This window comes from Somniosus microcephalus, chromosome 4 (assembly GCF_052327205.1).
Source record: "Somniosus microcephalus isolate GS21.2 chromosome 4, FLI_Smic_1.0, whole genome shotgun sequence".
NCBI lineage: Eukaryota > Metazoa > Chordata > Chondrichthyes > Squaliformes > Somniosidae > Somniosus > Somniosus microcephalus.
The window spans coordinates 180,348,646-180,360,946 of record NC_140990.1 but is presented as its reverse complement, the minus strand read 5'-3'; the positions used below and the strand labels follow the sequence as shown (position 1 = coordinate 180,360,946).

General features: G+C 40.9%; 1 protein-coding gene across 5 annotated transcripts in view; it reads right to left on the bottom strand.

Annotated features, from left to right (window-relative positions):
• The window catches only part of LOC147120040 (double-stranded RNA-specific editase 1-like), a 365,909-nt gene that overhangs the window by 72,262 nt on the left and 281,346 nt on the right, over positions 1–12,301 (bottom strand). For all 5 annotated transcript variants that reach the window (XM_085985544.1, XM_085985545.1, XM_085985548.1 and 2 more), the window contains one exon: positions 5,472–5,586. In XM_085985544.1, coding sequence (XP_085841670.1) covers positions 5,472–5,586 — 115 coding nt within the window. The remainder of the gene's footprint in view (positions 1–5,471; positions 5,587–12,301) is intronic.

The following is a 12,301-nucleotide window of genomic DNA, read 5'->3' as shown; positions in this document are numbered from 1 at the left end:
CTGCCTTTTCTCATCTAACTCGATAAGCATAACCCTCTATTACCTTCTCCCTCATATGCTTATCTAGCTTCCCCTTAAATGCATCTATAGAATCATAGAATGGTTACAGCACGGAAGGAGGCCATTCGGCCCGTGCCGGCTCTCTGCAAGAGCACTTCAGCAAGTCCCACTCACCTGGCCTTTCCCCGTAGCCCTGCAAATTTCTTTCCTTCAGATACTTATTCAACTCCCTTTTGAAAGCCGTGATTGAGTCTGCCTCCACCACCCTTTCAGGCAGTGCATTCCAGATCTTAACCACTCGCTGCGTAAATTTTTTTTCCCCTCATGTCGCCTTTGGTTCTTTTGCCAATCACCTTAAATCTGTGTCCTCTGGTTCTCGACCCTTCTGCCAATGGGAACAGTTTCCCTCTATCTACTCTGTCCAGACCCCTCATGATTTCGAACACCTCTATCAAATCTCCTCTCAATCTTTTCTGCTCCAAGGAGAACAACCCCAGCTTCTCCAGTCTATCTATGTAACTGAAGTCCCTCATTTCTGGAATCATTCGCGCAAATCTTTTCTGCACTCTCTCTAAGGTCTTCACATTCTTCCTAAAGTGTGGTGCCCAGAATGGGACACAATACTCCAGTTGAGGCGGAACCAATGTTTTATACAGGTTCATCATAATTTCCACAATTTTGTACTGTATACCTCTACTCATGAAGCCCAGGATCCCGTAAGCCTTTTTAACTGCTTTCTCAATCTGCCCTGCCACCTTCAACAATTTGTGCACACATACCCCCATGGTCTCTGTTCATGCACCCACTTCAGGATTGTACCATTTAGTTTATATGTCCTCTCCTCATTCTTTGTACCAAAATGTATCACTTCACACTTTTCTGCGTTAAATTTCATTTGCCATGTGTCCGCCCCATTTCACCAGCCTGTCTACGTCTTCCTAAAGTCTATCACTATCCTCCTCACTGTTCACTATACTTCATCTGTCATCTGCAAATTTTGAAATTGTGCCCTGTACACCCACGTCCAAGTCATTAATATATCAAGAAAAGCAGTGGTCCTAGAACCGACCCCTGGGGAACACCACGGTATACCTTCCTCCAGTCCAAAAAATAACCATTCACCACTACTGTTTCCTGTCGATTAGCCAATTCCGTATCCATGCTGCCACTATACTATTCATTTCAACCACTTCCTGTGGTAGCAAATTCCACATTCTCACCACTCTCTGTGTAAAGAAGTTGCTCCTGAATTCCCTATTTGATTTCTTGGTGACTATCTTATATTGATGGTCTCTAGTTTTGCTCTTCCCCATAAGTAGAAACACTCTGAGTCTACACTATCAAAACTTTTCATAATTTTAAAGACCTCTATTAGGTCACCCCTTTTGGATTTTGCTTTGTCCTTGTCAGGGTGGAAGACCCTCACTATTTAGTTCACACTAATCTTTATATGAATTAATATTTTGAAGTGCCTACGTTTTTTAAATTAAAAAAAACCCATTATTCATCTAAACTTTGAGATATGCAGTAAGCAGAGATAACTATTGCACGCCAATAGCAGGATCTGGTTATAGATAATCACAGAATCACAGAAACCCCACAGTGCAGATAGAGGCCATTTCGGTCCATCGAGCCTGCACCGACACATATCCCACCCGATCCCCGTAACCCCCACACCAACACATATCCCGCCCTATCCCCGTCACCCCACGTATTTAATCCCCCTAACACTAAGGGTCAATTTATCATAGCCAATCAACCTAACACGAACTAGAAAGAACAGAAACCTGCATATAACCAAGGAGAATTCGTCCAATAACAATACAGTTAATGTTTATAAGGATATTTAACTTCTTAGAAGTTATTAAAAAAAAATAAAGACAACCACACTACAACAGTCTCCTGAAACGTGTATGGAGAATTCATTAAAAACTGAAATTCAATGCTATTATTTATCAATTGTATGTGTCAGGTTGATGATCTATTTCGAGGCCAAAATGTTACTCTCAGCTACCTGTCTGTCCTAATGATGTTTCATCAGTGTTTCTGTGAATGCTAACACATGCAGTGAGCAGCTTAGCTGGGGCCTGTAATGTGGCATTGTCAGCTCAAAGAGAAACATTCTGCAGATCTGCTCTCTTATGGGTTTTCAGAGATTGGGGAAACTTCAAATTACACAAATATTGTAAATGAAGGTTAAATACAATCTACTGAATTGTCCCATAATTAAGTAGCCCAAGAAGAATGTTAGGAAGGACGCCTTCCCATCTGACATCATATGGTTCTGCTCCATTACATTAAGAATGGAAAGTATTGGCCACTACCCACAACTCCCATTCAGATTATCCAGACTACCTTGAATCATCAGCTCTTAACTCACAAATTACAGTAATAATGGGTTACAAGTATACTCCCATCTCCCCATAACACGCATAAGAACAATTCATTTAAATATTACCAGCCCACAATTCCTTTAATTTTTCTTCCCAATAGCAAAATAATTCCCTTATTGCACCCTCCTGTGAATCATGTGGCAATATTACTCTATAGTAGTATCACAGCAACCTCTCCAACTTTTACCAGATTTAGCTATCTGGTCATTAGTACATTTTTCATTTTAAGATCATGGTACACATTAAAAAATAGCTAATAATTTAATTTTGGGGTTCAGTTGATGTAGCTTTCATGGTTTATAATAGAAATTACCTTTCTCCCAATAATAACCAGCTATAATGCTAAAAATAGAATTAAATCAGTGAATGTATTCAAATAATTATAAATATTTACAACAGTAAATGTAACTCAGTAAATCAATGCAACATTAAATAATTTATTAAACATCTGGTCCTGTACAAGAGGTAAAGTACGCACGATAATAAAACGCTCAGCACCTGCCAAGTGCTACATTCCAACTGTTGAGCTGTGCAATAATTAACATTATAAAACTGATAAAGCATGCTCCATGGCTGACATCACAAAAACAAAGATTCATCAATATTCACAGGGAGAATGAAGTTTAATATGATTACACAAAGGAAAACTTTAAAAAAAAATCACAGTAGTAAGTAAAATGACAGTAATATAAACACACCACTGACAGCAGGGTATTGCAGTGTTTATTTCACTCATGATAAGGCTGTTAAAAAGGCATATGGGATCCTTGGCTTTATAAATAGAGACATAAAGTACAAAAGCAAGGAAGTTATAGTAAACCTTTATAAAACACTGGTTAGGGCCCAGCTGGAGTATTGTGGCATATTCTGGGCACCATACTTTAGGAAGAATGTCAAGGTCTTATAGTGGATGCAGAGGAGATTTACTAGAATGGTACCAGGGATAAGGGACTTCAATTATGTGGAGACGAGAGAAACTGGGGTTGTTTTCCTTAGAGCAGAGAAAATTATGGGGAGAATTGATAGAGGTGTTCAAAATCATGAAGGGTTTTGATGGAGTAAATAAGGAGAAACTGTTTCCAGTGGCAGATGGAACGGTAACCAGAGAGGACATGTGAAAAGGTTTTTTTACGCAGCGAGTTATGATGATCTGGAACGCACTGCCAGAAAGGGTGGTGGAAGCAGATTCAATAATATCTTTCAAAAGGGAATTGGATAAATACTTGAAGGGGGAACATTTTGCAGGGCTGTGGGGAAAGAGCGGGGGAATGGGCCGAATTGGATAGCTCTTTCAAAGAGCCTCCTTCATTCACAACAACAGAAATTAATTATGCGTGTTTCACACATGACGCAAACCCAGTAATACATTGCCACCATTTTCATCATTTACTACTAATGCAGGAAATGTGGGTATAGAGATAAGTCTGTTATATATGTGATAAAATATTAACATTTTTCATGTTCATTAATTTACTTAAGTACTTTATGTTACTACATAAAAGGCACGTTGAATAAACAGAGTGATCGATGGATGCTTAGAATAGAAAATTTATTCCACTTGTGAGGAAAACCTTGCTAAAACTCACTGGTGACAGTTGCGCAAGAGTTATCCAGTCTTCCTCACTCACAGGATAAATGTTTTATTCCATAGTTCTCCATGGAGTATCCTCCGCACTGTACATAAAACTTCCATAAAATTATACATGGTCAGAAATTAGGGATTCCATATACAAATGTATTTTTATAATCAAGACACACATTTATGTTGAGGTTACTTTATGTATCTTTACGGATAGAGGGCAGGGATAGGAAACCGCCAACAATAAAATTTGATTCGCAATGAATTAGAATAAAATTTAAATTCAACAGGATCAATACATAGAATTTTACAGCACACAAACAGGCCATTCGGCCCAACTGGTCTATGCCGGTGTTTATGCTCCACAGGAGCCTCCTCCCATCTACAGGAAACTTTGTGCTATCCGGCACCACGGGACCGAGCTGCTGCCGTTGCCTCAAAACTGCCGTACTCTCCAGAGTTAATGTTGAGAGATACGGAGATTCTTATCTCCGTATTTGACAACAAACACTGTTGCTTAGCAACAGCTTCTAAACACTCGGGTGTGGTCTCCAAGCTCTGTAGCTGAAGCTGTTGCTATAGCTACAGACCTTGCACAGCTTGACTGTTCAAACAAAGCAAAAAAAACAAACAAAAAGAATAAAAAACGGCTGCTGATTTTTGCCGGTGACTCCAGATTGCCGGATAGCACAAAGTTTCCTGTACTTCATTTCACTATCAACATATCCTTCTATTCCACAGCTAGAGTACTGTGTACAGTTCTGGTCACCACATTACAGGAAAGATGTGATTGCACTAGAGAGGAGATTTATGGAGGATGTTGCCAGGGCTGGAGAATTTTATCTAGGAGGAAAGATTGGATAGGCTGGGGTTGTTTTCTTTGGAATAGAGGATGCTGAGGGGAGATTTAATTGAGGCGTATAAAATTTTGAGGGGCCTAGACAGAGTGGATAGGAAGGACCTATTTCTCTTAGTAGAAAGGTCAATAACCTGGGGGCATTTAAAGTAATTGGTAGAAGGATTAGAGGGAAGTTGAGGAGAAATGTTTTCACCCAGAGGGTGGTGGGGGTCTGGAACTCACCGCCTGAAAGGGTGGTAGAGGTAGAAACCCTCATCGCATTTAAGAAGTGCACTTGAAGTGCCGTGGCCCGCAAGGCCACAGACCAAGAGCTAGAAAGTGGGATTAGGGTGGATAGCTCTTTTTTGGCCAGCACAGATACAATGGGTCGAATGGCCTCCTTCTGTGCCATAAACTTCTAGGATTTTATAATTCTTTCTCCCTCATGTTATTATCTAGCTTCCCATTAAATGCATCTATGCTATTTGCCTCAACCACTCCCTGCGGTAGCAAGTTCCACATTGTCATCACTTTATCACAAACTTTAATTTGCTTTTTTTTAAAAAAAAGTGTGAAATGATTGAATGATATTTATACAATCTATTTTATTCCAAAAGAAGCCCAATATACAAGTGAAGAAATGAAACAAAATGCAACGTACCGGTTGTCATGACAACACCAGCAAGAACTTTCCTCCGTGCATGAGGGGAGGTGAAGTTGTCAGTCAGTTCACTGAATTTATCCACCACTAATCGAGCCACAGCATCTGCCAGTACCTAGTCAGAGGAATGAGGGCAGACATTCAGGTCAAATCTACACAGTACATTGCTCCCAACCACACTTTTTCTTGTCCAACCTACCTTTTAATTTACTTGCTATTGCATTCTACTGACTAGAATTACCACACTCAGGCTGTGATTAAAACTGACACAGCATTCCGGAGCTTGGTGCAACAAATGCGAAATCCTCTTAAGATGGCTAAACATGTTCTGCAATTATCATACAATGTGATCTGGCAGTCACATCCTAATCTTCTGCTTGCTTTTTCAGATCAAAAAATTCTAGAAGCCACACTGATTTATAAATCACAGTTCTATATTTAAGATATAAAACATGTAAGCAGACGCAATTGACCTTTCACCTCTGGGACCAGAGTTCAAATCCAGCCCAGATTTATGAGAAAAAACCTCCTCCGTCTGTTGACTGTAAGGCTCCAATGTGAAATCAATTTGGCCAATCTTAATCGAATTCCTAATAGGTGTGGACCAACAGCACAAACTGAACCTAATTTAGCACTAATTGGTCATCTCATTCAGAGAGACCACAGAATGGCTGGTGTGGGAAATGGAAAATTGTGCAGTAGGAGATGTGCTGTTGAGGTTGGGACTAAGGAACATTGCTGGGGGCAGAATAAAGAGAGCTTTAATATGCATCTGACTGCGCCATAACTGACCTGGGAGTGCTTGATGCCGGCACAGAGCGCCTGAAATGGGAAGAGCTCCATTCCCTAGCACAAGCATCTCGCCCCGATTAGCATTAAAATAAAAAAGCATGCATGCAGATTTTACAGTACTCCAAATTTCTACTTCATCTTTTCCATTAACAGTGGGTTTGAATTTTAACCATGCATACATTAAATATCTTTGCTTTTACCTTCTGAGAACTTACAAAATCTAAATGAAAACATTTTTTTTCTCTGATGTGTTATTTTTCTCCAAGATCACTCTGGAATGCAAAGATGTGCCTCGGCGTCTTTTCTCCACTACCAATCATCTCCTTAAACCACTCTCCCCTACCTCCTCCACCCTCACCTCAAACAAAAAGTACAAGGAGCTCATGGACTTCTTTGTCACCAAGATTGAGACCATTCATTCAGCGTGCAAAGTTAAAGCACACGGGATTGGGGGTAAGGTACTGTCTTGGATAGAGAACTGGTTGGTAGACAGGAAGCAAAGAGTTGGAATAAACGGCTCTTTTTCAGAGTGGCAGGCAGTGACTAGTGGGGTACCGCAGGGATCGGTGCTGGGACCCCAGCTATTCACAATATATATAAATGAACTAGATGAGGGAACTAGATGTAATATCTCCAAGTTTGCAGACGACACAAAGCTGGGTGGGCGTGTGTGCTGTGAGGAGGATGCAGAGAAGCTCCAGTATGATTTGGACAGGTTGGGTGATTGGGCAGATGCATGGCAAATGTGGATAAATGCGAGGTTATCTACTTCGGTGGCAAAAACAGGAAGACAGATTATTATCTGAACGGCAATAGATTGGGAAACGGGGATGTGCAACGAGACCTGGGTGTCCTTGTGCACCAGTCGCTGAAGGTAAGCATGCAGGTGCAGCAGGTGGTTAAGAAGGCAAATGGTATGTTGGCCTTCATAGCGAGAGGATTCGAGTACAGGGGCAAGGATGTCTTGCTGCAGTTGTACAGGGCCTTGGTGAGACCACACCTTGAGTATTGTGTGCAGTTTTGGTCACCTTATCTGAGGAAGGATGTTCTTGCCATGGAGAGAGTGCAGCGAAGATTCACCAGACTGATACCTGGGATGGCAGGAATGACGTATGAGGAGAGATTGGGTCAATTAGGCTTATATTCGCTAGAGTTTAGAAGAATGAGAGGGGATCTCATTGAAACTTATAAAATTCTAACAGGACTAGACAGACGAGATGCAGGAAGGATATTCCCGATGGCAGGGGAGTCCAGAACCAGGGGTCACAGTCTAAGGATAAGGGGTAAGCCATTCAGGGCTGAGATGAGGAGGAATTTCTTCACCCAGAGAGTGGTGAACCTGTGGAATTCTCTACCACACAAGGCAGTTGAGGCCAATTCATTAAATATATTCAAGAAGGAGTTAGATATACTTCTTAAGGCTAAAGGGATGAAGGGATATGGGGAGAAAGCAGGGACAGGGTACTGAATTTGGATGATCAGCCATGATCTCATTAAATGGCGGAACAGGCTCGAGGGGCCGAATGGCCTACTCCTGCTCCTATCTTCTATGTTTCTATGTAATAATGAAAAGAGATGCAACTCAATCTCCAGTTATAGGGCAGAGGGAAATAGCCTAGTACCCAGCTTCCCAAAGCATCATAATATTACTGCAAAGATATGTTACAATCTCCAATTGCCTAATCATTCTAAAATATTGCAGCATGAACAGTGAGCAATTATGAAGACTAGCTGCAATTGCAGCTACAAATTGCTGTTTGGAAAACAGTAAATTTTTGGTAATATACTATTGTTGGCAGTGTGGCAGATGTAAACTAATTGCTCCAAGTGCTGAAAACAATGTATTAAAACTGTTGCAATAAAAATGCAAACTACTCCATAAATTTACTCATCTCAGACTCCTAATTACTCCTAACTAACTGAAGGGGAGCCAGGCGCACATTTCATGGTAAATTAAAAAAATATTTAATAACCCAGAATTAATTAGGCAATTAAGCAGCTGCTATTCACGTCAAATCATTTCTTTGCAGTGAAAAATTTCTCTCGATTAAAGGAATTATATGATCCATACAAGATGTGTCGTTTTAGTGTGCATTCCTACCATCACTATATTCATCTATACTGCAGCTGGGACTGAGTTTCTATACCAGCACTCCATCATTTGGGAGTTTGTTCGTGTTTGAGTCTCACGAGCACCAAACTCTTATCTTTTAAATCAACTTCACTGTTGTTGCAATGTTAATTGCAAGATGAGAAGCTGCCTTGTGTTTGTGTGGCTTTTACCAAAACAAAGCATTCACTCTGCTGTGGTGCCAACTTTGTTCTGAAAAGAAGGAGTCCTGATTGTACCTTGGACACCATGGTTTCTTGCTTTGTCCCCAACTCATTTCTTCATGTCTTCCAGGCATTTTCCACGACTAAAATATTCTTTGTTTGAAAGAAGTAATACATAGCACGTGTGGTATACTCTACAGCCAACTACTGATCAAATTGTCTACCTGTTCTTCAGTTTCTTACTACACTGTTGACATCTCCCAGATTCATCCATGCCTTTATGCTGGAGCCCATTGCATACCTTTCACAGTATTGTTGAAGGTAGATTGATAGAAATAGAGTTTGTTTTAAGGACATGCCAGCTGAGATTTACCCCATTGAAACAATAGAGAGATTATTTAACAGACACACAGAAAGAAGTTAGAATTTTCACAAACAACTGACTTTCAATACCACTCTTGTTTATGACTATCGCAGATCCTCAAACAACCAGTCTGCTTAAAGCAATTTATAGGCCCCTCAATGCTTATGTGAAGGGAAAACCTGATTGACTTTTGGCAAGATTACATCCCTTCTGCATTGAATGGAATAGATACTCATTAGGTCTTTGAGGACATATGGGATCCTACACATGGAAGAAAATGAACCCAGACATCAAAGCAATATGCTTCTTAATGTAGTGGAAAAGTGCTGCATAAATTCAGCTAATGCTGCAGTTCCAGTACAGCTAATCCAGTGTCTGCTGGCAGATTTTTTTTTTTTTTTTTTACAACCGATGCTCAATTGACAAAGAGAAATCAGTGAGAAGAAAATTAACCTTTTTCTCACGCCATTTTGCAGGACTAGTTTGCAAACCAAAATGTGACGATAGCAGTGTATAATGGAGCTTGGAGAAAGACAAATCTAAAGGCACTGTATCTGAATGCACGAAGCATTCGTAATAAGGTAGACGAATTAACAGCGCAAATAGATGTAAACGGATACAATATACAGGAAACTTTGTGCTATCCGGCACCGACGGGACCGAGCTGTTGCCGTTCCCTCAAAACTGCCGGACACACCAGCGTTAATGTTGAAGCATATGGAGCTTTTCATCTCCGTATCTGACAACAAACACTGTTGCTTAGCAACAGCTTCTAAACAGTCGGCCCGTACCTTGGAAGCGTCTCTCTGAAGCTGTTGCTAAGCTAGAGACTTTGCAGAGCCTGACTGTTGAAAAAAAAGCCATGAGAAAAAAAAACCTAACCAAACGGCTCCTGATTTTTGCCGGTGGCTCGAGCTTGCCGGACATTTAGCCTCCGGATAACACAAAGTTTCCTGTAATTGCAATTACGGAGACATGGCTGCAGGGTGACCAAGGCTGGGAGCTGAATATCCAAGGATATTCCATATTTAGGAAGGACAGGCAAAAAGGAAAAGAAGGTGGGGTGGCGTTGTTAGTAAAAGATGAAATCAGAGCAATAGTGAGAAAGGATATTGGCTCAGAAAATCAAGATGTAGAATCAGTCTGGGTGGAGCGAAGAAGCATCAAGGGGCAGAAAACATTGGTGGGAGTTGTCTATAGGCCTCCAAACAGTCGTAGTAATGTAGGGGATGGCATCAAACAGGAAATTAGAGATGCATGTAACAAGGATACTACAGTAATCATGGGAGACTTACAGGCTATCCTAGATTGGGTATTGTGCAATGAGAAGGGGTTAATTAATAATCTTGTTGTACAGGGTCCTTGAGGGAAGAGTGACCATAACATGATAGAATTCTTCATTAAGATGGAAAGTGAAGTAGTCCAATCCGAAACTAGGGTCCTAAATCTAAACAAAGGAAACTACGAAGGTATGAGGAGGGAGTTGGCTATGATAGACTGGGGAGCTTCATTAAAAGGCATGATGGTGGATAGGCAATGGCTAACATTTAAGGAATGAATGCATGAATTGCAACAGTTATACATTCCTTTCTGGTGCAAAAACACAAAAGGAAAAGGGGCCCAACCATGGCTAACAAAAGAAATTAAGGACAGTATTAGATCCAAAGAGGAGTCATATAAAGTTGCCAGAAAAAGTAGCAAGCCTGAGGATTGGGAGCAGTTTAGAGTTCAGCAAAATAGGACCAAGAGATTGATCAAGAGAGGAAAAACAGAGTATGAGAGTAAACTTGCAAGGAACATAAAAGTGGACTGTAAAAGCTTCTACAAGTATATAAAAAGAAAAAGATTAGTGAAGACAAATGTAAGTCCCTTACAGTCAGAAATGGGAGAATTTATAACAGGGAACAAGGAAATGGGCAGAGCAATTAAACAAATACTTTGGTTCTATCTTCATGGAAGAGGACACAAATAACTTCCCAGAAATGCTAGGGAACCAAGGGTCTAGTGAGTGAGAGGAATTAAAGGAAATTAGTATTAGTAAAAAAATAGTGCTGGAGAAATTAATGGGACTGAAAGCCGATAAATCCCCAGAGCCTGATAATCTGCATCCCAGAGTACTAAAAGAGGTAGCCATGGAAATGGTGGATGCATTGGTTGTCATTTTCCAAAATTCTATAGATTATGGAACAGTTCTGGCAGATTGGAGGGTGGAAAATGTAACCCCACTATTTAAAAATGGGAGAGAGAAAACCGGGAACAACAGACCGGTTAGCCTAACATCAGTAGTAGGGAAAATGATAGTCTATTATAAAGGATGTGATAACAGGACATTTAGAAAATATCAACGGGATTAGGCAAAGTCAACATGGATTTATGAAAGGGAAACCGTGTTTGACAAACCTACTGGAGTTTTTTGAGGATGTAACTGGTAGAATAGAGAAGGGGGAACCAGTGGATGTGTGTATTTGGATTTTCAGAAGGCCTTTGATAAAGTCCCACGTAAGAGGTTAGTGTGCAAAATTAAAGCACATGGGATTAGAGGTAATATACTGGCATGGATTGAAAATTGGTTAACAGACAGGAAACAGAGTAGGAATAAATGGGTCTTTTTCAGGGTGGCAGGCGGTGACTAGTGGGGTACCGCAGGGATCAGTGCTTGGGCCCCAGCTATTCACAATATATATCAATGATTTGGATGAGGGAACCAAATGTAATATTTTCAAGTTTGCTGACGACACAAAACTAGTTGGGATTGTGAGTTGTGAGGAGGATGCAAAGAGGCTTCAAGGCGATTTAGACAAGTTGAGTGAGTGGGCAAATACATGGCAGATGCCGTATAACATGGGAAAATGTGAAGTTATCCACTTCGGTAGGAAAAACAGAAAGGTAGAGTATTATTTAAATGGTGATAGATTGGGAAATGCTGATGTACAAAGGGACCTGGGTGTCCTTGTGCACCAGTCACTGAAAGCAAACATGCAGCAAGCAGTTAGGAAGGCAAATGGTATGTTGGCCTTCATTGCAAGAGGATTTGAGTACAGGAGCAAGGATGTCTTACTATAGTTGTACAGGGCCTTAGTGAGACCACACCTGGAGTACTGCGTGCAGTTTTGGTCTCCTTACCTAAGAAAGGATATACTTGCCATAGAGGGAGTGCAGCGAAGGTTCACCAGACTGATTCCTGGGATGGCAGGATGGTCGTATGAGGAGAGATTGGGTTGACTAGGCCTGTATTCACTAGAGTTCAGAAGAATGAGAGGGAATCTCATTGAAACGTATGAAATTCTGACAGGGCTAGACAGACTGGCTGCAGGGAGGATGTTTCCCCTGGCTGGGGGTCTAGAACAAGGGGTCACAGTCTCAGGATATGGGGTAGGACATTTTAGACTGAGGTGAGGAG